The 26143-nt window shown below is 41.2% G+C and overlaps 2 protein-coding genes across 2 annotated transcripts in view; one reads left to right on the top strand and one right to left on the bottom strand.

The window, feature by feature from the left end:
• DOCK2 (dedicator of cytokinesis 2) overlaps nt 1-26143 on the top strand; it is a 415343-nt gene that overhangs the window by 180758 nt on the left and 208442 nt on the right. The window lies entirely within an intron of this gene.
• INSYN2B (inhibitory synaptic factor family member 2B) overlaps nt 19858-26143 on the bottom strand; it is an 18561-nt gene continuing 12275 nt past the window's right edge. The window contains exon 3 of the mRNA XM_077757339.1: nt 19858-20582. Coding sequence (XP_077613465.1) covers nt 20396-20582 — 187 coding nt within the window. The 3' untranslated portion in view covers nt 19858-20395. The remainder of the gene's footprint in view (nt 20583-26143) is intronic.

The raw sequence follows: 26143 nt of genomic DNA, 5'->3' as shown, positions 1-26143 counted from the left end.
GGGATAAAATAAGAGTTAATTCAAGTTGGTGAAATTAAACAAGACTTAAGACGTGTCAACTAAGGTGAGTGAACCAATGGGGATGGAATGCCACTGGTAATGATTGTAGAGTGAGAGAAGCTTTTTGTAAGTGGGCCAGGCAGAACACTCCACATTCACATCCACCGGGAGCCTTTTGTTTTGACCTAGAGTCAAGTAATATCCAGTCTCAAGGTCCTGTGAACTTGGTTTTCTAAGTGGATTCATTGTATGTTAACTCAACTCTATGCATAGATAAAAATTAATTCAAGTTACTGCTAAGTTTTGGGTAGTTCTTCTGTACAAATGTTACATTTTGAAAATGAGGAGATTCCTGCCTCATAGTCTGATTATTTTCCCTCTCCAGACAGAGTCCATCTCTAACCCTTTAACCTCTGCCCATCTTGCTTTAAACTGAGGGCCAAAAATAATGCTTATGGGGACCAGTCACCAACATAAATGAGTATGTTCAACTATGTCACTCCTCTGCTCAAACTCACTAGTGGTTTCCTATCTCACTCAAAATAAAATCCAAACCATTGCTAAGGCCTTAAATGTCTTCTGCCTCATTTCTCCCACCCATAAAACATGATTATATTTGCTATTCCCTCAGCTTGGCCTATCTCTGCCTCAGGTCTGCGGGGTATTTCCTCATGTAAACCAGATCCTGGCTCAGGTGTCACCAAATCAGAGAGGCTTCTTTGCCCTGACTACCCTGTTTCAAATATATATATATATATAATATATACTTATATATATATACTTGAGTGATTCATTGTCTGGCTCTCCTTGTGAGAAAATGAGCTCCAGAATGTAGATTTTACCTGTTTTGTTCATTTGTACCTCTGGATCCTATAACAGTGCCCTGCATATAGTAGGTACTTGATAAGTATTTGTTGAATGAATGAGTGAATGAATAAACAAAGTGTACCAGGCAGGGACTCTAATGTTTAATGAGGACAAGTGCTACCCAGCTGTGATTGATTGACACCATATGGAATTGGGCCATACAGTTGCCAAAATTCCCAGCTTCTCAAGAGAAGCTGAAAATGTGGTATTTAAGTGTTGGCAGCTAATAAGAAACTATATTTATAAACATTCTCTGAGCCCCAAACAGCTGTATTGAGCTTTTAGGAAGCCAGTTTGGGATCTCAGCTAGGTTTGGGATGTTCATTGTCAATATGCTCTAGTCTTGCTTCATGTATACAGAGCATAAGGTGCTGAGTGTTATTTTAACAGAAGCTGGACAAGCAAGAATTTGATCCCTAGAAGCAATGGAGGATAATCATTTTCTTTAGACCCATTTGGTTCTGTTTAGTCATGTCAGTGCATGTTTACTTACCATACACTATGTGCATTTAAAGGAGTGGTGTCATCCACAAAGAGTGCTCACAGGGTCAGGGGCTCCTGCCTTCCTGGGACAGAGAGCCATGTAAATTGGTCTCTGTCATTTGTCTCACCATCATTCCACCTTAGAAGTATCACCATATCTTATTTAGTTACAAGCTTCCATGTCTGTGGTTTCCATAACATGCCTTAGATAAGCATTTTATGACCTCTCTGATCTTTATTCCTTTTCTTTGGAGCTAGACCTAAAGGTGCCCATCCATCCATTTGGCTCATTCCGTTTATAGCAGGTCTTAACTCTCTGTCTTTCCTTGAGGATAGCCATTCTTTACAGCAGTGTCTGGATCATAGGAAGCGCCAAATAACCGGTGTCTGTTATTATTTTCCTTTCTGTCTGATACAATGCATCTCTCTGTCCCTTGCTTGTGAGCATAGTTTGGCTTTTGTTCACTACACCCAGTTCCTGAGCTTTTCATTTGATGCTGTACTCTGGTTACTAGCTCTTCCAATATGCATTCCTCACTGCTGCCCTATCAATCTTTGCCAGGACACTCCCCTACTCCAGAATGTTCTGTAGGTTCCCACTGTCTGCCCAGTTAAGTCTTAAATGTATTAGCCTAACCATTCTCAGCGTCTGTGATCTGGCTACCACCACATTTCTAAGCTTTTTCATCTACTTTTCTCCACCTGGCTTTTCAGCCAAAATGGATGTTTGGATATTGCCCAACCATGCCTGGCACTTTCTCACAAAGAAAGCACTGCTGCTTTCTTTGTCTGGAATCCCTTAGTGTGCTATCTCAGTCTATTGGAATAATACCTCGTCTTCAAGGTCCAGCACAAATGCACCCCTTAGGAAGCTGCCTGAATCTCACCAACCTGGTTGGGACCTCCCTGCCCCTTTTAAATCACACAGCTATCTTTACTCCCTTCCCTTCCCTTCCCTTCCCTTCCCTTCCCTTCCCTCCCCTCCCCTCCCCTCCTTTCCTCTCCTCTCTTTTCTTTCTTTCTTTCTTTCTTTCTTTCTTTCTTTCTTTCTTTCTTTCTTTCTTTCTTTCTTTCTTTCACTTTCATTGGGGTGAAACTTAACATACTTTAAACTTTAACCATTGTAAGTATTTCAGTTTGATGAGTTTTAGTAAATGTGTAGTTGTGTAGCCATGACCATAAGTCAGTTTATAACACTTCATTCCTGAAAGTTCCATGCCTCTGAATGGCACCCTTAACCCTCTACCCTCTACCCTCTACCCCATCCCTAAGCAACCACTATTCTATTCTCTGTCTCTATAGATTTGCTTTTTTCCCACATTTTGTGTAAGTGAAATCATACAGTTTGAGGTCTTTTACATCTGACTTCTTTTCTTAGCATGCTGTTTTTGAAGTTTATATTTTAGGATGTATCAGTACTTAAGTCCTTTCTATTGCTGAATAGTATTATATTGTATGAATATACAACATTTTGTTTATTGATTCTCTAGTGGATGGATATTTGAACTGTTTCCAAGTTTTTGCTATTATAAATAATGTTGCTATGAATATTCATATAACAACTTTTGAATGAACATATTTTAATTTCTCTTGTGTAGAAATCTAGAAGTGGAATTGCTAGGACATATGGGAATTATTATCTAACTTTATAAGAAGTTACCAAACTGCTTTCCATAGTGGCCATTTTATATTCCCATAAGCAATATGAGGGTTTTAGTTTATCTACATCCTCCCCAACACTTAATATCGTCAGTCTTTTGGATTTTAACAACTCTAGTGGATTTATAACAATTCTAGTGGGGTCTCATTGTGGTTTTAACTTGCATTTCCCTGATGACTAATGATGTTGAACATCTTTCCATGTCTTCTCTCTCTCTCAGATGTTTTTATCTGTGAACTTGCCATACATAGCTCCTTTCTCTTATACCACATAACTTTTAAGGCATAGGCCTATTTATAAAATGAGTAATAACTGACCTTCCTCATAGAGTTCCTATGGAAATTAAATGAAATAACACATGAAAAGCATTTGCACCGGAAACCAATTTGACAATAAATCACATTTAAAAAATAAATCTAATCCATAGAATAAAAAAATGCATTTGCAGATGTGCTTCTTGTACATAATATTTGTTTATGTATGCATTCACTATTTTATGAGAACCTCTTATATACTCAGCACAAAGACTCAGTAATGAGTCAGGCATGGTCTATGCCCTCAAGAAAACCATGACCTCTTTCGATGGGATGTTTCTCTCTGTGTCCCAAACACAATTTCTCATCATACTCTGCCCACACCCTCCCCACCCCATCCTCCTCCTTCATTTAGGATCCCAGTTTACAGTACTGACCTCCTAGAACTGTAGTAGTTGCCCTTGACTCCTCCCTCTGTCTCACCTGCTTGTCCTTTTAGCCTCCCACTAAATTCTGCTGTTTTCTGCACATCTGGCTTCAGTCTCTCCCCACCTGGCTCCCCTGTTTGTCCTCAGAGCCCCCTGTACACCTCAGTCATTGGACTCATTGGACTTAGTTCCTTGTAAGGTGTTTTTTTTTTTTTTGTCTCTCTGCTCCAGTCTACCTACATTCTGTGGATGCCCTTGAGGGGAGGGACCATGTTTTACTCACTCTTTTACCCTCAGCAGCGCCCCTGGTATACAGTGGGCACTCAATAAATGTTTGTTAAGAAAATGAATGAGTGACATAATCCCTAGAATTGATTTGTATATGTCTTTCTCTCAGTTTTGGAATGTTTTTCCTTCTGCAAAGAATGTTTCCTGTAAGTATCAGGAACCCATATCTCCGGGAATGTGGGAGCAGTATAAGGAATTGCCTGTTCATACTTTCCCGTCTCCTGGGCTGATTCCAGGAGCCTTGCAGAGGTTCTAAGTCGCATGCTGTGTCATTAGTCTCAAGGACTCTCGAGTTTGTTGGTGTAATTACAACAGCAGTGCTGAGTGGGGAGAACGGGAGGTGTGTAGAAAGCACACCTCGCTAGGAGCAGGAATGCACCTGAACTACAGGGAGAGAATAAACAGGTTTTTCTTAAGATGTGGCTCCATTTTCATAAAATGGTCCTTTCCAGCACTTTTAGAGTAGAAATATCTCCTCCAAATTAAAGAAAATGACGTTGGAAAGTAATTACTCAGAGGTCAGGAGTCCCTGTCTTAATGCTGAAGGCCTCAATTTAATTTCAAATTGAAATTTGACAAGAAAGAGAGAGCCCCATTCCAACCATCACTTTCAATTTTACAGATATAATTTTTACTGGTTAGTTTCCATTGCCTGGGAATATTAAACAATCAATATTTACGGCAAACACAAGACATGCCGAGCACTTCTGAAATCCTGAGAAGGCCTTGATTGGATATGGGGTGGCTGGTTGCTGGCATGTCATTATGTAGGATTGAATAGTGACTTTTTTTTTTTTTAATTTGTAGGAGGAGGAACATTGTGATAAAAGGTGTTAGCTACTAAATTTACAGGAACCATAGGGCTAGGATGGATCGCTTCTTATGCACAGCACATTGTAATTATCATTTGCTGGCAAGAACCATTCCTGATTTTTTCTGTAAATTGCTTGCCTAAACAATGAAGTGTTGATGGTGACAAATGAGCAAAAGGAAATTTTTCAAAAACGAAAAAGCAAAAAAACTTTTACATGATCGCTTTCCCCCCTTCTCTTTGCCAAGAGTCTAATCAATCAGATATACATTTGTTTACTTAAGTGACCAAGGAGTTTGACTTTGATCCTGAGAAAGGCAGCATGGTTTGGTAAAAAGGACATTTTGGATATGAGAAAACAGGATATTTTTTTTTTATTCCACTGTGATTAAATACAGTGTTGCATTAATTTCAGGTGTACAATATAGTGATTCAGCAATTCCACACATTTCTTAGTGCTCATCCAGATAAGTGTACTCCTCTTTATCTATTTCACCCATCCTCCTCCCTACCTCCCCCCTGGTAACCACCAGTTAGTTCTCTGTCTTTGAAAGTGAATAGGAGAGGAGCACCTGTGTGGCTCAGTCAATTGAGCATCCAACTTTGGCTCAGGTCATGATCTCGCCATTTGTGGGTTCGAGCCCCGCATCGGGCTCTGTGCTGACAGCTCAGAGCCTGGAGCCTGTTTCAGATTCTGTGTCTCCCTCTCTGCTTCTCCCCCACTTGCACTCTCTCTCTCTCTCTCTCACTCTCAAAAACAAATAAACATTAAAAATTCAAAAAAAGAGTGAACGGGGGAAATTGTCCATACTTGTTCTGGAGAGTTGGCTCTTTGACTTTGTGCCAATGTCACCCCTCTAGACCTTGGTTTCTTTTGTACAATGAGCTCTATCATTTTTTAGATCTTTCTCATATATCTAAGTTTCCTGATTTGGCCAATGCTTATTCTTTTTTCCATCTCCCAAGATCCTGAGTCAGGGACGTAAAATAGATTTTGCTTTATATGCCAACTCGGGTGGGTTGGTAATGGTTGTCTGTAGTACTGTGCTGAGAAAGAGTCAGAGGCTACATCTGTGCTCAGGGGAAGAAGTGCTGAATTGATTAGTGATGTCTGTCATAAGCATAAGATTCTAGAATAGTGATGTATGCAGGATACTTGCAAATACTATGTATTGACTAAAATGTTTGGTGTTTTTTCAGCCCAGTCCAAAAGCTCTTGTACAACCAATATTCTCTTCTGTATATTTTTGGTTAAGAAGGCTGTGGTATAAGAGCAGAAGAGTAATGGAAAAAAATAACCTGAGAACTTAACACTTTACCAAGGAAGGGTTTCTATGTGCTACATGTCATATTTTACCAAATGTAAGAATCACCATGATTTTATGTGCCCATATGAAAGAGATCATGCTACCAATTAAACTGTGACACAGTGGCTCATTTTTGCATTGATTGTAACCTTCAGAGATGTTAAAAAAAACTTTTTTTGACTGGAAATCAGATATGATGGAACATGTCTTTGATTCCTCATGGGTAATTGTCAGCATCTCCCATTGTTTGGGAGGATAAACTGACTGAGCACCAGAGAATGAAAGCATCATGGCCAAAGTTACACGGCTAGTAGCAAGGTGGGACATGAACTGGGAATGTCCAACATCAGAATGTGTGTCTGTTGTGCTATCCCATAGGTCTTAGAGCAGTGAGAGGAAAACTTCTAATTTTTTGTGTGAGTGAGGGGGCTGTCTCAGAGAACCTTCCCTGACTGGTACATCCTTCTGCTGACTGGTCTACAGAAGGCTGTCTCCTGTGTGTGACCTCCTTAGTCCTGGGGATGGACAGTCTCATAGGAAGAATCAACCAGGGAATTTACACATTGCCAGAAATTCTTGGAAGGGAAACAATCTGGTAGTTTTGTTGAAGTTGGGATCTAGCTTTTATTTCGGGTAATTAAAATAAGCCTCTGGGTGATATATTTTGGGCCTAATTACCCCGTTTTTCATAGAGGAGTCTACTGAGTGATTAAATAAAGGTAAATGCAGCTGGCATTATGCCAGCTCCGGAAACTCAGAGCAGTTTGTTCACAAAGGAAGGAAAAAAAAGTGGTAATCACCCTATCCTCCACTGCTTCACCTCATAATAGCACTGAAGGCTCCCGGAAACACCTGAGTCATCAGAGAGCCAGGCTTTTAAAGCTCTTCACTTTCCAAATGACAAATGGCCCCCCCACGTGACCACTCTGATACACTGTGAGCCCACAGACTTGATGCTGGTACAGGGGCCACAGCAAGCCGGTGCCACTTCCACCCAAACTTGTCCCATAGAGAGCAGACATGAGGGCCATGTAGCACAGGAGGATGTGAGGTTCCAAGCCAGAAGTGGTTGGTTGACTCTTGACCTTCACTCAGCAACCCAGCACTTTTTTTTTTAACAAAAAATACTTATAATAAAGCTATTACTTATTGAGCAGATAGTCTGTTTTCCAGCAGAGAGCTAAGCACCTTACGTGTCTTACCTCTCCACCTGCCTCAGACACTCATATTTTATATCTGAGGTTACTGAGACACAGGTATATAACTTACCTATAATCACACAACTTGTTGGTGGAAGAACTGGGACTTGAACCCAGGCAAAGCTGTTTATAGAGTTCCTCCTTTTAAATAGCATATTTTGTATTCCTATAGTACTAAGACCTTAAATTGTTCTGTAGGCATCGAATATTTTAAATATTTAAAATGAGCACCTCTGAGCTCTGGATACTGCTCTGCCTAGACCATGCAGTCTGGTGAAATGACCTATGTGGCAATTTTCAGAAAGCTGTGAAATAGCCTTGGATTTCTGGTGGCTTTGTAATGACAGTGATATCTTTAGGATCAATCTCCTCAATTATGGGAACTTGTAAAATCAGAACAAGGGCCTCAAGTGTTGGGACTTACAAACTAGCAGGTTTTGCAGAAGACAAAGCTAGAATAGAGGTGTGAAATTATCTCAAGTTTCCTTCCCCTTCCACATACAGCTTGTCTCCACTCTCTTGAGCAGACCACCAGTTTCTAGGTCTAAAGGCCTCTCCAATCCAGAGTTTCCCTCTACCACCAATGCTATGAAGTGGGGTCTGGCCATGACTGTCTCACCGCTGCCACTGCTGCAGCTGCTACTAAGACTCATTGCCTCCTCTCTTGTCCCTTTTGAATTATTCACACTGCAGCTCATGTGGTCTTATAAAGTAGAACTTTCCTGGGGAGCAAGCATCAATGGCCTCACCATGGCTGAAGATAAAAGGTCCAGCTGCTCACCATGGCCTTCAGTGTGCCCAGTACAGGCCTGCCTCTTTCCCCCATGCTCTTTACCTCCCACTCTTCTGCCAAATTGATGGAACTGCTCTGCTAGTTACAGAATGTTCCTTTTCTTTAAATTAAAAAAAAAAAAAAAAGTTTTATTTATTTCTGTGAGAGAGAGAGAGAGAGAGACAGCGTGAGCAGGGGAGGGTCAGAGAGAGGGGGAGATACAGAATCTGAAGCAGCCTCCAGGCTCTGAGCTGGCTGTCAGCACAGAGCCCGATGCAGGGCTCGAGCCCACAAACTGTGAGATCATGACTTGAACCAAAGTCAGATGCTTAACCGACTGAGCTACCCAGGCACCCCCAGAATGTTCCTTTTCTTCTTTGTGTCCTCCTGCATGCCATTCCTCCTGTCTAGAATATACTCCTCTTACCTTTCTTTGCAAAACCTTCCTCCTTGCAAACTCCTATTTCTCTTTCATATATTGCCCTGGGAAGCACATCCTGACCCACATTCCACTCATGCAAGTCGGGACCCCTCTGCTCTCTTCAACATGAGTCTGTCTCATGTCCTCATCATACTGTCATGAGAACATTCTTCCTAGCCCTACAGAACAATGTCTTCATCACTTCTGCATCTATAGGAAAAACAATGTTCCTGGCATATAGGATGACCTGAATGAACAGTGCTGAAGGAATGGAAGATTTCTTCTATTTGCTTTATTTACATACAAACCATGATTCTTTTCCTTAACATGCAAGTGTTACTTGCATTACCCTTATGCAAGTGTTACTATTATCACCCTTAGGGCATGATTAGGAGAGTAAGGGAGGAGAGAGAATTGTTATTGAATAACTGGACCAAATGGAAAGAATTGGGGAAGGTTGCATTCATTCTCTTCAGAGGATACATATGTTGGTGATAGTCACAGTTAACATTTCAGAGTGGTTGCTGTGTGGCAGAGATGGCAGTTTGAGCACATTATCACATTTAATCTGTGAGGTTGACAAAAAATTATTATCTGCTCTCAAAAAGGAAACCGTGATCAGAGGGTTTGAGCCCCTTGTCCATCATCACATGCATGGGAAGGAGGAAGATGGAATCCTAATCCAGGTTTACAAAGTTTGAAGCCACCATCTTAAGCATTTCACTGTACATGTCTGGCACATTGTTTTTCTGAGATAAAACTTGAAAAATTTAAGAGAGTAAATGTGTGTATGTGTCTGTGTCTGTGTATGTGTTAGGGGGAGATCATGTTAAGAAAGAGAATTAACATTATACAAGAGTCCCGAAATTCTAGTTGGTACCAAGAGGTGGCATCATTAGCTTGGGGCAGCTTGGTTTCTGCTTGACATGGTCTTGTGGAGGGTGCTTATGTCCTGTGGGCGGGGAAGTTTTACTATTTTATTTTATTTCATTTCATTTTATTTTATTGAGAGAAAGACAGAGACAGAGAGAGAGAGAGAGAGCAGAGGTGTGGCAGAAAGAGAGGAAGAGAGGAATCTTAAGTAGGCTCAATGCCCAGAGCAGAGCTTGACATGGGGCTTACTCTCATGACCATGAGATCATGTCCTGAATTAAAATCAAGAGTCAGATTCTTAACCAACTGAGCCACACAGGTACCCTGGGAAGTTTTACTTTAAAAAGGATTTTGGTAATTGCATATCGAAGAGTACATGGCCTACAGTATATATGCAAAAAAAAATGACTTAGTAGCTCAACTTCCACGGAACCCATAGCATATATACACCGAAGTCAGTTATCAAGTAGACTTCATATAATTGGGTCTCGTTCTTGAGTGGCATGAAAATTTTGAATAGGTGGAGAGGAAGCGTTAGGGAGTTGTAAGAGGGAACAGCATTTCTTTGCCTTATCTCCAACTACTGGTCTGTGAAACCTTCTCTCATTCCTCAAGATCATCTTTCTTCAGTGGCCTCATTGTTCTTTGTCCATTTTTAAATTTTAGCATTACTATATCATAATGGAATTTTCTCTTCACCTATCTCTGTTCCACAGTAGACTATGATTCTTGAGGAAAGGGACTGTATCCTATTATCTTTGAGGATCCTGTTCATAGGCCTAGGACTTGGCAGGTGACTGGCATTTGTCCAAACTATGGGAGTGAATGAATGGAAAGAACAATTAATAGAAAGTACAAATTAATGTCTAGCTTTAAAATAATTCTGATTTTAAAAATAAGATGAGAGAAGATTTGTTTCATGTCAAGCTTTCCCATGAGGGTCTTTTCTATATAAAATTCCCAAATACTATATGAGCCCTGTGTGGTAGAATTCTTTCAGACTAAGTTTCAGAACTGGGGCGTACGAAAGAGCTGGTTTCATTCTCCCAACCTTCCTTCTATTCCATGATGAGCCACAGAGATGAAAACGAAGGAGAAATATGAGGTTCCTAAATTCATTAAAACTGCTGCTGCATCTGCCCTGGTCTGCCCAGTTGAGCAGACCTCTGTTATGAGGACAGAATGCTCCGAGATAATAAGCACGCGCCTGTTGCTGCTGCCGCCATGACAGTTGTGGCTCAGTGACACACAATTTGTGGTTCTACAGGGGAGGTGAGCTCAGGCCCTGGAGAAGCTGGTGCCGTGCTAGGGCCTCCAGTGGCTAGCAGTGTAGGAAACAGTGTTGTCAGCATCAAGAGAGGGAGAGACAGAGACTGAGTTTAGGAATTGTATAAGGAATACTAGGGAATGCATGCCTGGTACATCATCATCCTAATGAAATTACATCCAAATATCTCAGTGCCTTTCAGCTTTCTGTAAGTGGAGCCAGACAGATCTGATTTTGAACAAGTAATTTTAAGTGTGTTCTTGAAGGTAAGACTTCACTCTATCTCCTGTCTTATTTCCTGGCACTGGAAGAGAGGCCAGCCTTTTCTAGTTTTTGGAGAACTTTGGAAACCGTAGAAACTTTAGAATGTGTGCCATTTGGGCACTGACTGAGAGTGCTCTCACAACGAACATTGCTTTCCAAGGCCTGTGGAGTTGGGGCTCAAGGTCTGGAGTTTGAAAAGATTTTACTAGTTGGAAACTGGTCATCCTTTTCTTAAGGAGTGAGAAGGCCTTATTTCACAGATAAGAAGTCTTTTCACTTATAGCTCTCTTCTCCTCAGTTGTCTTATCTATAAAATGGGGGTAATAATAGTTATTACCTGTCAATCCCATGGTATGGATTTAATTTAAAAAGCATGTATAAAGCCCACCACATGAAGCTTCCCACCTAGCAGGCCTTTGGTAAAGAAGAGCCATTATTATTCACCTTCAGTACTGGATTCTTCTCTTGCTTTGATGCAAATATTATGTATCAGATGACAAAATATTCTGTAGCCCTGACTTGGGATCTCTCCTGGATTGGGGAAGTATTATTAAGCTCTTGCTACAACTGGACTGTGAATAAAGCCCCCTTGAGATGAAACCAGGCCAGATGCCATATGTCTGCTACAAAGGCTTGAGTTCCAGACTAGAAGGAGAAATCCAATCATAGAGGGTCCTTCCCTGGGAATGTTATTATGGAGCTGGAGCTTCCCTGAGAGGCCCTGTTGGTGTAACCTTGAATACAGCAGCCTCCCCCACAGCACCCTCCCCCTCTTCCATGCTGTTCTGTCTGGAGCACTGACCTTCTAAAGGGGCTCAAAGGAATCAATTCCATCAAATGACCCTTCAAGGTCAGAATCCTTTTTTTCTAGATTTATGCTATGTTCATCCAGTGATACATTTGTGCAGTCATTAAATATTGATGATGATTTTTTAATAACATGAGGAAATTCTATATGTTAAATCTAGAGAAAGGGTCAAAAGATCCAACAATAAAAAGAAACTCATCAGGGATCCTGAAAGCCAGAGAGGGGAAGACATGTGGCCCCTCACCAGAAGCCCTGGATCTCCCAGAGGTCAGGCTTGGAGACCTGTTCTGAAGCTAAAATTATGTTGATTTCTGCTTAAGTGACACATGAGTTGTACATTTCTGTAGCTTCACTTTTTATGAAATGATTTTGCTTTCCTTTTATAATCAGGAAAAAAAAAACTCTCAAACACTATTTCTTTAAAAATAGGAATTAATGAGATAGTCAAACTTACTGAAGCATTTTCATGTATATAATTTTACTTTTCTTCTAACCAGCCTGTGAAGCTAGAAAGGCAGATGGCTTCATTTTAAAGACAGATGTGGGGGATGGAGGTGAAAGTACTTGTTCAAAATTGTGCAGAAAGTCAGGGACAGAAGTCACTACTCCTGGCCTTGTTCTGGTCTCTGTACCATGGGCTCTTTTACCTCTTAACATTTTCACTTTCCTACTTTCTCCCAGTTCATTGAACAATCATATATGAAGCACTTACAGCATCTCAGGCAATGTGATAAACACCTAGAGGGCCGTAGAGATTCAGATGACAATTTCTGTCCCCCAGGACTTTGCTCCCTGGTGGAGATGTGCATGAGAGATTGACGAAAGAAATGTCAAGATAATATAAGCAGCAGCCTGTTCAAAGTGCCATGAGTACTGAGAGGATGGAGTGACTAATCCCATGGCAGGGGCGGGGGATGATCAGAAAAAGTTACAGAGAGGAGGTGACATTTAAATTGCAACTTGCTGTCTGGCATAGGAGGTAAGAGTCCAGGCTCCCAAGTTTGGCAGACCTTGAAGGCACTCCAACCTTCACCACCTCATACTTGTATACTTGGACACATTACTTACATCCCTCCAAGCCTCAGTTATTCTTCTGGAAAATGGGGTGATTGTAAGCTACCTTAAAATAAATCAGTTAATGTAAGCAAAGCATTTAGTAACAGCCCGTTTTAACTTCAGCAAACTAGAGCCTTTATTATCATAATTAGTGGTTCATATTCATTTATTCCTCCCAAATGAAAATTATTTCCCATGGGAGATAGGTAATGGAACAATGTCCCAGGTAGAGGGAACAGCATGTGTTAAGTCACTGATGTACAATAGCCTCTGACTTTTTCAGGAGGTGACAAGGAGGGGGGTAGGGGAAAGTAGAGTTGTAGGAAGTTAGGCAAAACATACTAGGTTGGAGTCAGATTGTAAGGAATTGTGTTGCTGTGGGAGGAATGTTATGCTGTAGGATGCTGGCAGGGTGCTGTTAGAGATGTAGAAGCCAGGGAATGGCCAGATGTGTGTCTGAGAGAGATCCCCAGGCAGCCAGGAGGGGGATTGATGTGAGGGAGCTGGAAAAGTAGAGAAAGTAACCCTTGAAGGCCAGTGCAGTGGTCTACATGGAACAGACAAGGGCTCATGATGGTGAAGTCATTCATTTCAATTAAACAAGGACCTCCTGGACTTTTCACTTTACAAACTGAGGAAAGCAGTTCCTACTCTTAGGACACAACATATAGTGGGGAAAGAAGGGGTGAAGGAGAAATAGAAGCAGTTTTCATTTAAGACAAATAATCATCACAAGAGAGTAACGAAGATCACATTAAGAGGGTCAAAAGGAGGGGAGGTGGGGTATGACATACAGGTGCGTGAATCAGAAAAGGGTGTGTGCTTATTGTCAGAACACATTCCGCATCACTGGGCCATAGTCTTGAGGCTAGCTGCATCTATGATTTTCTTGACTAACACAGAGAAGGGAATCAATAACTTGAAAAAAGTGATTAGGCCTGGGGTTGATCTGAGAAGTTTCCGTGGAGCTGGTGGATGCATGGTTGTGGAGAAGAGGGAAGGCTCTGTTCAGCAAATCTATTCAGGTCAGTGGTGAGTTCATTGCATGGCTTTGAATATGTTCCCCTCGATCCCTAACTATAGACAGCATATTGTGTTCTATCTGGAAACAAACCAACAAAAAACAATGACAACAACTCATGACCTCCATCACCCATATGGTTTCTGCATGTGAGATTGGATTCAGTCAGGCTTGGGGTGCTTGGTGAAAGAGCTATGTGAACCACTCTCAGTTTCATCAATTGAAGTGACTCAGCCCATTTGGCTCAGGAGAAAGAAGGCTTTTCTGTCAGCATAACCAGGGTATCACAACATCACATGTGCTACCTGGGAAACCAAACCCAAGCACCAATGGGAGGTCACTATGTTTAGCTGGTGATTTTTCAAAATACATATTGAGGGTTTTCCAGGAGAAAAAATATATTGGTTTTATTTGAGTGAAATTTAATATAATATAGTTATGGATTCTAAGAATTTGTGAAGCCATTCATGATAATAAACATTTTTTTTGCTTTGGAGCAAATAATCCTTTGGTGTGATGCTTATTGTCTTTTCATTTTAGTTGTGGTTTAAGCCATGGCTCTACCCCAAATGTTTCTTCAGTTAGATAGACCCTGTCTCCTTTAAATTGCATTTTGTATAAAAGGGACTAAGTCACATGTAATAAATTTTGGCATTTTAATGAAAACATTACAGAGAAAATAGTTAACAATCTGCTTTAATTTCAAAACTAATTTTCTCTTTCATACAGTAAGGCAGTATCTTGGTAAAATGTGAAAAATGCATTGGGACTTAATTATGATGGCAATTTGTTCTGAAACAAAGTTAAACTGGGCTGTCAATATTCAGAATAAAGGTGTTAGGAGGTTGGCAGTAGGGATAGGATGACAGTGGCTTGATGTTCCTGGGTCCTGAGTGCCAGGTAGATTATAGTAGAATTACAAGCCCTGGGAACATTACTTGCTAATCAGTAGAAGGATGGATGTTCCTAGGAGATAGATAGAGCCTATACACTCCAGTGGGACCATCCCCACTGGAGAACTGATAGACAAGAAAAAAAAAAAAAGCCTGGGGATCATTTTTTCCTGTTTGTCCCCTGGATCCAATTCATTCATTAATTTATTACTGCATCAGATATTTGAATTCTACTATGCTGAGTGCTCGAGATACAAAGGTAAGCAAAAATAAGCAGGATTCCTACCTTAAGAAGATTATAGGCTAATGAGAAAGAAATACAGTCATCAAATATATGTACAAGGTCAAATGCATCAAGAATTTTGGTGGAGGGGTCTCTGGTGCCAGGTGAGTATGCAAAAGGAGAAATTCATGTGATCTAGGACAGTGGTGGTAGTAGTCTTAGAAAACCTTACCTGAGAAGTCCCAACGGAGCTGGAAACTGGTCAGGGGAGGATGGCATGAAGTGGATTATTCCAGACAGAAGGGAAAGCTTACACAGACCCTTAAGGATGCATTAGCATGATGGGTCCAAGGAAGCCTGTAGAGCAGACAGGGAAAGTTCCTGAGATGGAAGCTTACATGGGAGAGGCAGGTAGGCCCTTCTGAGTGACGGGCCTGGTCTTACTTTCTAAATTTATCAGGAAGCCAGAGTGTGACATGGGTCAGATCTAAATTTGTCAGTAATTGTCTTTGCTGCGATGCGGCGAATGTGCTGAAAGGGAAAGGGAATATATGTTGGTTGACATTGGTGGAGGCCATCTGAGAGAAGGGGGTTGGGACAGGATGCCAGCAGTGGAGGGGACGCATGCTCATCTTGGAACCTGGCTTAGTCTGGCAGTGAGAAAACCAAACTCTAGGTTTGCTCTTCATGGACTGAGGGTCCTAAAGGAGGCAGGCTAAAATCATTATTTGGGAAGCCTCAGGAGTAGGGGTGATAGACCTGACCCATTGGAATTCAAGCTGTAAGTTGGTTAAAAGATGGGGATGAAGTTGAGATGAAACTCAAAAGGGCTTTTGAGTGTTAAGCTTGTCAAACATGGTTTACACCAAACACAAACAGTGCTGGTTGGGTATGGGTTTCTCCTGCAGATCTTTTCATTGCAAGCCATGCTTTATGAGCATAATGATCAAAGACACCTATGTTTCTTGGGACTTAAGGAAAAAAAGAAATATGTTTTTAGCAGATAGCAAGTTGCCTTGAGCAGCTTGAAATGAAAGCCTTTTCAAGCAAAGACCATATTGAGACCTCTGCTCAGCTAATGAGGAAGTTGAACTGCCAGTCAGAATGGGTCTCAAGTTTAGTGTCAGTGGTTCCGGGAACTACTCCCATCGACCTTCACATATCCCACCCACCACTTAGGGAAGTCACACTCCAGCATGACTTCCCCAAGTGATTGCTGTGAGCCCTTGGACGACTCATTGAGCCTTAGTTGACTGCCTCGTGCTGAAAATGGCAGGGACCCAGCTCTTACAGTGTCTTTCACCTGAAGGATATTTATTCCATGCAACAAGGATCTTTTGTTTCTCAGAGTGCTATGGTGTGTTTAATATACATTCATATTCTTCTGGATCACTGAGGACTTTGTCACTTAACAATTCATTGTCATGGTTTCTGGTCTTAATAAGAGCAAGAAGAGTTTACTTCATATCAACACCATTTTTTGACTGAGAAAATCGTAAGCTTGTTTCTGAAAACCTCCTGCAGCCCCATGAAGGCATCTTGCATCTTCTCTCCCAATTTAGTTCAATCAGCAAATGAACAAATATGCAATTGTTGAGCACCTGTTGTGTGCCCTACATTGTGCTCAGGGCTTTTACTCACTTTATTGTCAGATAGCCTTTTAAGACAAAGGTTATGTTCATATTATAAGAAAAGGAGTCAGGGGTGCCTGGGTGGCTTAGTCGGTTAAGCGTCTGACTTTCGCTTCGGTCATGATCTCGCGGTCGTGGGTTTGAGCCCCGCATCGGGCTTTGTGCTGACTGCCAGCTCAGAGCCTGGAGCCTANCCCCCCCCCCCCCAAAAAAAAAAATAAAAAAAAAAAAAAAAAAAAGGAGTCAGAGGCTTCCAAAGGTCAACTTTCCTGAAGTCATCTAGCAAAAAGAAAGTGGCAGAATAATATCAAACCCAAGAGTTCTGATTTTAGGCCCAAGAGTCCTCCCACCTTAAATTGGGAAACAAGCTGGCTTTAGATGGCTCATGGACAATGCAGGAAAAAAAAATAGAATCACATGATGGGAAAGTTGTTTTCTTTTCAGTTCTCTCTCAAACATTCTGATTAGCCAAGTAGAAAATGTGTTTGGTGTTAAAGTGGCTTTAGCATGTGTTAAATATTTGCTAATCTCCCTTTTTAACAAAGAGGGCTGGTCTCAGGCTTAACAGCTTTAACACTCAAAAATCTTAGTAAGAATTTTATAAAATTATTTTGATTTCATCTATTTTTGGAACATCATATTGGTTTCCTTATGGTGGTAATATAAAGTTGCTTTTTAAGGAATAAAATTATAGAAAAAAAATTTTAAGTGGAATAAATTATAGTTCAGGTGTATGAACACAATAATGATTAAAAAAATTATGAAAGTGTATCCATCTAGATGAAGTTAGAAAGTATTCCATTGATTTAAACTTCCTCCTTCACTCTCAGGACATGTGGGGCTTCATGTGATCACAGGGTCACTAAATTGTAAATGTGTTCGTTGTTTATCTGTGTTCCTGGAACACAATTAGAAGTGATTATAATGAAAACTATCCCTGTCATTAGGACCATTGAGGGATCCTTCTTAAGTTTAAATTTATAATCCAAATCAACCCAAGCTAGTAATGGAGTCTTAAAACCTAAGAAAAATACGTAAGTTTATTGCAAAAGATAATATCCCATTGAAAACAGTTTAGAAATTTACAAAACCTTACGTTGGTACATAGTCTTTAAGAAGGTGCTCTATAGATGAGCTGGCATGAAGTTCCAAGTATAGTGAGTACCTAATTTTTTAACTACAGAGAGAAAGCAGCTACACAAACTTATGCAACTTAAGTTGGTCTTTTTTGATGAGTCTTTTTCCCTTCATTTTTATAAAAGTAATTTTTGCCAAATTAAATCTCTCCATAAAACCATATAACCTCAAGTACAGCATTTCTGTAGAATAGCATGGTAGATGTTACATCATATTTTACAAAGAAGTGATTTCACAAGATAGATGAGTATAGAGGTTTGGCATATGTATCTGTGTTTGAAACATGGAGATGACCATGTTTTGTGTAGCAGGAAGTTGTTTACTGAATCCATTTCCCTCCCAACTATTTTAAATGTTCAATATTCAGAAGAGACCTTTTCAGTTTCAGGCTGGTGGCCTGAACAGTGCTATGTTGTGCTTTGGTATAGAATGATTAGAGCCTCATTTGTCTTTTTGTTTTTGTTTTTGTTTCTCAGACTGTCAATATTTTTCAACCCCAATTTCATTTAATTCAGCTGAGGCTTTATCTCAGGCACCTCACTCAATATAAGTGTATGACAAGGTGAGATTCATTATGCAAGAGTTGGATTATCCTTATGTGTGTGTTATCTCAGACACCTCTTCATCGTTCCAGGGTAACTTTGGCAAATGATCCAACTCAACTCTGGGCTGTTCTGCTCATTTTGATGTTGGAATGTGCACAGAGCTTACAAAGTAGGTAGAGTAGGTGTGTACATCTCCATTCAAGAGTGGACAAATAGGCCCTGAAAATTTAAGCAATTTGTCAAAGGTTAGTGTTATAGACTGTTCTGTTGCCTGGGTCTCTTAATTCTGGGAACACGATTATTTTCATTCCAGCATTCTACCCAAGAATATAAATTAATTTGAAAATTAGTGTAAGCAAAGCAAATTAAGATGGAAGCTCCACTATGAGATAAAATTATATAAGAGATCCCAAGTTATTTTGTCTTATTGGATTATCCACTGTGCTGTTCTTTTCCACTGTTGGGGCCAATTGAGAGTTGATTGTGTGGATACAGAAAGATCTGTGGCTTTTAGCCAGTGGTAGCATATCTTATTGAAATGTGACTTCTTAAGTATGACAAGTGTATTTATCTTAATTCCAACTTAGTGTTATGTATTCCGGTCTCATTTTGTGGGTTTAAACATTACACTAGAAACAGAATGAGAACATCTTGAATGACATTCCAAGACTTAAATAGTGCAATCCGAGACTCTTTGCCAAATTTCCCTCTCACTCTCACTGAAATAGCTCCATGCACTGCAGCACGGTGACAGGGAAAGGTGAAGCTGTTGGAGTGGTTTGTTCAGTGAGTCTCAATTTGCAGTGGGATACGTACATCCCACGTGCACTCTGCAAAGACTCTAACTCAGAGACCTGATCTTCAGCAAAGGGGATTATAAAACGCCTTCTTCATTGAATGCATCTTGAGCTTTAGGATCCCTTTTCTAAGCAACATCAATGCAATCACAGGCTGCTAGAGAATTTAATGCAAAGGAATGTGAGCCTTTCCAACCTACCCCTTATCCTGTAGAGTATGTAGCAATTAATTATATTATTTTAGTAGTTTGTTCAGCCATGCAAGTTTGACTGGACCCACATGTATGAGGGTCTTGCCAAAAGAATGAGTCAGACTTCAAAAGAATTCAGACTTTGGGAAGGAAAGGTCTTTAATCCTAAATTGGAAAAAATATATCCTTATCCCCAGTCTTGCTGCTTCTTCAATCAGGTGACCATCACCTGGTGATCACAAAGGGAAATTGTGTAGATTAATATACTTTGGAACCTATCTACAAGGCTCTTGCTGGGATGAATGAACAAGAACCAGAGTTGTGTTTTTATCTTAGTCTTATGTTACTGGTGATGTGAAATGGACAGACAGGCTGCTGGATCTCATGGTCTTAAATATTGCAGGGACAGTAACTGTGGAACCTTGAAGTTCAAGCCCAAACCAGGTCCCACCCATTTGCCAGCAGGTCTCAGGCCCCAAGCTGAGAATCACGATGGTTTAAGGCAGACCCTGCAGCAGCTATAACTGCAGGAAAGCCGTACCAAGTTCCTTATATCCTGCCACAACCTCACTCTGCCAAAGACTGTAAAGCTCGCATAGCATGAGATGACACATCCTTGATTTGGGATCTAGGGGCTAATTAAAAATAAAAATTACCCAACCCACCAAGTGATCTTGCATTTTTATGCCCTACCTGCTTCTGTTGTGCTTATGTTTGCCGGTATCTTAGAAAACTGCCAGCTTATGTTTCTAGGTTTTTTTTTTTTCCTGGAGTATCTGCTTATAACACTCTTCCATCTTCCTGTTGTGCACAACATTTGTTTTTTCTTTTGAGATGATGAACTCAGTATGGGAAGGAAGTGTTTAGCATCATGGAGGTCTTGGAAGATGTGATGCATTTTTGCCCATGGTAGGAACCAAGGCTCTCAAACAAGGATGTGAACTGGTCAGGTGTGACAGGGAACTAGGCAAGTGATCACTCTAGGATCCATGAAGTCCTCAGCAAGTGTCACTCATTCAGGTGAGATTAGTGGTCAGGTGTCCAGCAGCAGCTAAACCAGCCCCGAGTCTTTCCCATTTTGCAAGTGGAATGGCTCACCACCTGGGGCCTGTGCTAAGAAGTAGAGAAGGCCTGAGGGCAGTGGTTTCCCCACCTTGGGGAGGTACTTGAAGAGGGCGAAAGGAATGGACCCAACAAGCTCAGATCCACCAGAAGCATTTCTTCTTCACTTTCTTGGTTTTCCTCCTTAAGTCCTGTTTCTCAGGGACTGGAGGCTCTGCCGGGGACTTTGGCGGGGGAGATGCCTCCTCAACTGGTTCTGCTTCCTCCAGACTCTGTAGAACTTCGTGGAACCTGCCTTCCTGCTGTCGAAAATCATATTCTACACTGAAAAACACAGAGGAGAAGGAAGGAAAGTAAATTCAAATCAATACATATTGATTTAGCATCACCAAGTATCTGACTGACATGGAAGAGCATAGGCTTTGAGATCAAGTCCCAGATGCTTAGATATCTGCTGATCTTGGAAAAATTGTGCCACTCCTCTCGACTCTAGCTCCTCATTGGTTGAACTGGAACCTGTAATGCTTTCCTTTTGGGGATGTTCTTAAGTCTAAATGAGACATGTAATATGGCAGCCTTATAGTAGTGTTCAGTAAATATTGCTACAATCTCTTTCTCATATTTATTTAATGCTCCTAATTGCTAACTCTTTTTACACATTTTGCATGAAAACTCCTCACTATAAAAGATTTCAATAATACAAGAGAATATACAAAAGAACTGACTCAGTTTCCTCATCAATAAAATGGACACAATAATAGCAACTATCTCAAAGGCTTTCTTGGGAATATGCATATTAACCAAGTGAGAGAATACAAAGGAAGTATTTAGAGTGGTATCTGGCATGTAGTAAGGCTTCCATATTTGGTACTTCTGTTACTGTTACTGTTATTATCATCATCATTATCACTGTTACCACTAATACATTATGTCTTGCTCTTTGCCTTGCTTCTCAACTTAACAATGTGTCTTGGAGAGCTTTCCATCTACTCACCATGTAGTATTCCTCAGTGTAAACATATTTAAATGATTTCCTTTACTGGGCATTTCCTAATCTTCATTTTTTTCTTTGCTATTTTATTTGTGTTTTGGAGTTGTTAATGCACAGACTCCATTATATTATCTGTACACAGGTCTGTGAGCTCAACATGATGCATTTAGGGACCAAGGTTCCCAGAGGCTGAGAGAGTTAGAGGCCTGGGAGTACAAAAGCTCTGGCTTGTTCATAGTGGGTACTCACACCTCCTTTGCCCTTGATGGCTTGAGAATCAGGCCTGCAGGTGTGTTAGGGTTTGTCAGCTTGACTCATAACTCAGGCTCAGTTTTCCCAGAAGCTAGAAAGGCAGACCAGAAAGGATGAATCCTGTAGATGTCCCTGAAGGCTGTGCATGCGCTCCCTCCGCCCTTAATTGTCCACTTTCCTCCCTCAGAGATTTACTTACGGAGGAGTTTCCAGTGTCGAGATGCTTATAAGAAGGCTCTTAAGCTCTGAGCTGTGTTTTTACCTGGTTTCATTGTAGAGGCCTCAGATGGCCCAAGATGAGTAACAGTGTAGGAGTGTGGAAAGTGGAGGGAATGCAGAGTCATGGAAACAGTGCATTCTCCTTGCTTAGCATGAAGAGAAATGGGATATTTTATGTAAAAGATGAAAGAACCCACATTGGTTTGTGATGTGACACGACTGTCCAAAGCCTTTCTACTAGCAAGGGATGAAAAAGAGCTGTCATTAAAGGGATACTTGTCCTAGCCTACTATCCCCATATCACCTCTTAGAGACCCAGGATCAGAGTAAGTGCTATTGGAAAGACAAATCATGATTGTCATGCATTACTAATGAAGTCCCCAAATGGGCATTCTGAGATGGAAGAAACTAAAGAGTCAAAAGAGCCAGATGGCATGTTTTGTAGCCAGACGGATGGGGTGTCAGTGCTCAGGGAGTATTGCGAAGGTGTTTCTGATTATTTTGTTTCTGTAGTTTTGATAAGATTCACCCAGATTTTCTTCTCCTTGGTGTCATCCTTTCTTTTTCCGTTCCTCCCTGGTCTCTTCTATAGAATATACTCCTGGCTGGGTGACCTACATCATGGCTGTGTTTTTCAAAGGAAAGCTCCACAACTGATTAGCTGTGAGATCTTGCAGAAGTCATTTCTTATTTTTAAGCAGCAGTGTCCTCATCTGCAAAATGAACATGGTAGCTACTGATAAGATTTCAGTGAAGTTCAAAGGATATAATGCATATACAAAACTCAGTTCAGAGCAAGGCATCAAGTTTTCAGCCAGTCATTCAACAAATGGTTACTGAGTATCACCCATGTGCCAGGCCCTGTTCTAGGTGTTAGGGAAGGGATGGTAGACAAACATTATTTCTGGACTCCTGGTACTGGTAGTCCAGTGGCTCTGTGTCCTCAGTAAATGGTAGCCAACATCAAGAGCTATTAGGGGCATTTTAGTCAAAGCTCAGGATTTGCTAGGTCAGTGACCAGAGGCATCCACAGACTCAAACAGTGAGGCTTTGCTTCCAGGATGCAGTATCAGCATTGTACTCCTCTTTGTCTCTGGGCCTGGGGTGAATTTTTGTCTGTATTACCTGCACCTCACTCTCCCCTGTGGAAACTTAAAGAGATGGATTTGGAGGCTGGGGAAGAGTTGTTCAGCAACCTCTGCACTGCTTCAAGGAAAGCATTTAAAACTAAGTTGCAAACTCCGATTCTTACCCCCTCTAGCACTAGTTCACAGGTAGGGAACATCCACATTCACAGTTCTCCTACCTCCTGAAATATTCCTATCCTTCCCTCCAAGGCACAAAAATGACCTTAATCTTAGAGCAGGAGATAGAGCCCAAAAAAGTGGGTGCCCCCTGCTCATTCCAGGAATTTCTTGTGCTTTCTGGTATAGGATATTCCATCCATCTATCTGGTCAGCTAGCCAGCCAGCCAGTCAACCATCCATTTATCCAACCAATCATCCATGTGTCTATCCATCCATTCCCATCCATCCATCCTACCTACCATCCAGCCAGCCAACCAGCCAACCAGCTGGCCAGCCAGCTTATCCTGCTCTGGGCCTGACACTGTGCTCAGTTGCAGGGGTAATAGTAAGAAAGACAGATGTGGTTACTGCTCTAGTGGATCTTACATCCCAGTATGTGAGGTAGATGGTTAAACTAACAGTTGCTTTACAAATATGCTTTGCATTTATCTCCCTACTTTCCAACTGTTCATCCATATATCTCTACCAAATGATGTGAAAAAATACACATAAACTGGCCTCCTTCCTCTCCTCATATGTAACATTTCTCTGACTTCATAATTCAAACACACAAATGACAACAACAAAACCACCTGAGTTTGTCAACACTCACAGTAGTGTCCTAATACCAATTAGAAAACATAATGCTCTGGGTGACTCCAGAATGTATATAGAACTGGCATGCCTGGGGAAAGAAGAGCCAGGAGACAATGTAAACTCTGTCTCTTCATCACAATTTAAACTTCAGTACAATATCAAGAAGAGAACAGGGGCTCTCAAGTAGAACACTCCTGGATTTGAACTGAGGCTATACCACTTACTGTCTGGGTGACCTTGGGCAAGTTGCTACTCTTTCTGAGACTCAATTTGAAAGAGGAGATTATAAAGCTACCTCACGGAGTAGTTGTGTAGATGGAACAAAATAACCGATGAAATGTCCTCATGCAGGATATGGTCTCTGCCCACTCCACTCTTCAATAAGTTCTTTGGTCTTCCTACCTTAGGGACTGAATACCTTACTTCCTCACTCACACCTTTAGCTCTTCAGTAATTGTACACCTTGTCACTAACATCATTCTTCACTCCTCCCCTCTGTATACAGTCAGGGAAGAACACACTCTTTATGTTTCTATGGAAACACCACAGGGTTCCATTATAATCATTAGGGCTTAGGGAGCTCCCTACCCCCTGGCTGCAACAGTCCCCACTGGTCTTGACAATTTAAAGGGGATTGGAAGTGACTTTCTTTTCAAGGCCAGGCAAATAGCAGAGTCTAGGGAAGCATGTATGCTTTGGAAAGAAATTGATTAATGTTTTTTTAGGCCAAGGCAATTTATTAACATAAAGGAAAATTGTCACTTTTCTTCTTATTCATCCATCTGACAAACTGCTGTTTAGTTTGGAGGGGAGGAGAGGGAGTATATTTTGTTTTGGTAGCAGCTGCCTGGTAAATAGGCAGGGGCAGTGCCCTCTCTCATCTGTTTTCATTTTAAGGCTGAGTAGAGAAGAGGAAATACCCCTTAACTTCCTACTTACCCAATCCACACCAAATTAGCAACTTGAAAAGGGGAATAAGCTGCCTACTTGGTAAGAATTCAAGTAAACTCTTAGCAGAGTGTTCTTATAGATTGGTATCAACATAGAACACCAGTAACTTCTCCAACCTCACCGCTTCTTCCCTTCCTCTCCCTACCCTGCCACTCTTACCATTATCTGCCACTCATATTCCACATGGAGGAGAGAAATGTTGAGAGCTTAGCTTATGCAGAGCTCTGGCTCACAGTTTGGGCCAAATGGTGGTCAAGAAATTATTACAGTATGGGATTCAGGACTGGAGCCATTGAGATAGTCCAGAGCACTCAAGGTCTGTGAGGTTAGTCCTCTGAAGACGCAAGGAACACCTAACACCTGGTTCAGGGGTGTGGGCACTGAGGAGTTCACTGGGGAGCCTTAGGGCCCTTTCCACCCAAGATGACTGTGCATGGCACCACATTGCATTTAGACAGTGAGCTGTATGTAAAGGTTTTCCTCTTGAGGGCACCTCAGTAATCTAGCTGACAGATCAATGCTTCAGCTATCATGCTAGGTGAAAAGTAGAAGGATTTTTTTTAGGTAATTGGAAGCAGTGAGAAGCCTAAGTCATGGCTTGTCTAGAAGAAGAACTAGTTAGAAGCAAAAAGAAGAAAAATACATAAATATATAAGCAAACAGTAGAGCTGGTTTCTGGATGCAGTATCTTGGCTAGGCAAACTAAAGTTAGATGAGCCTAAAGAAGATAAAAGTTTATATGGAAACAAACAGTAGAAACCTCTTACTTTTATACAGCACTTTCAAACTGTAAACATTTCAGAACTATGTTTTTATTTTACCCTTACAATAGCCCAGGAAGATGGGAATATTGTTACTCACATTTAGCTGACATAGGGTGTGGCAAAGGGAAGTCACATCATGGATTATGATCAGAATAGAAGCCTGGTTCCTGATTCCTAGTCCTTTGTTTTTCCCCAAAAGGGATCAAATGTTAGCCTGGGGCTTGTCTGTTACTGGGGGTCTTATTCTAAGAAGAGAGAATGAGAGGATCTGCACCACATTAGGTGAGGACATATGGTATTTAAGTGAATAATAATAACCATAATGAGAAGAAGTAGAAGGCAGGGAGGAGAAGGAAGTGGAGGGAGAGGAGGGGGGTAGAAAGTGAAGAACTAGTAGTAATCCATATTGTGGACACTATACTACAAGTTCAGTAATTCTTACATGTCTCTCATGTATTTCTCATAGCCCCATGAGATAGATATTAACTTCACTGTACAAGCAAGGAAACTGAGGCAAGGAGAGGCTAAATATGCTGCCAAGAGCATGCACTGGTAAGTGATAGAGTCAGGATTTGAACCTCCTTCGTCCAGCTCCAAAGCTTGTATACTAAGGTATTTTGCACTGAAAGAACATAGTAGTCTTTATCTGTGTGAGATCCTAGTTGCCCAGTGTGTATGGGGGTAGTGGTGGTGAGGTGTGGAGACCCAGGCCTTGTAATGACCTCTCAGCCGCCTGTGGCACCAGACCTAACCTGGGGCTGGGCTGTATGGAGGGCACTTTATGACCCAGTTGGCCAACACCTTGTAATGGTGCTTTATATTTTT

This window comes from Crocuta crocuta, unplaced genomic scaffold (assembly GCF_008692635.1).
Source record: "Crocuta crocuta isolate KB4526 unplaced genomic scaffold, BGI_CrCroc_1.0 scaffold131, whole genome shotgun sequence".
NCBI lineage: Eukaryota > Metazoa > Chordata > Mammalia > Carnivora > Hyaenidae > Crocuta > Crocuta crocuta.
This window is presented reverse-complemented; position numbering and strand designations above follow the sequence as displayed.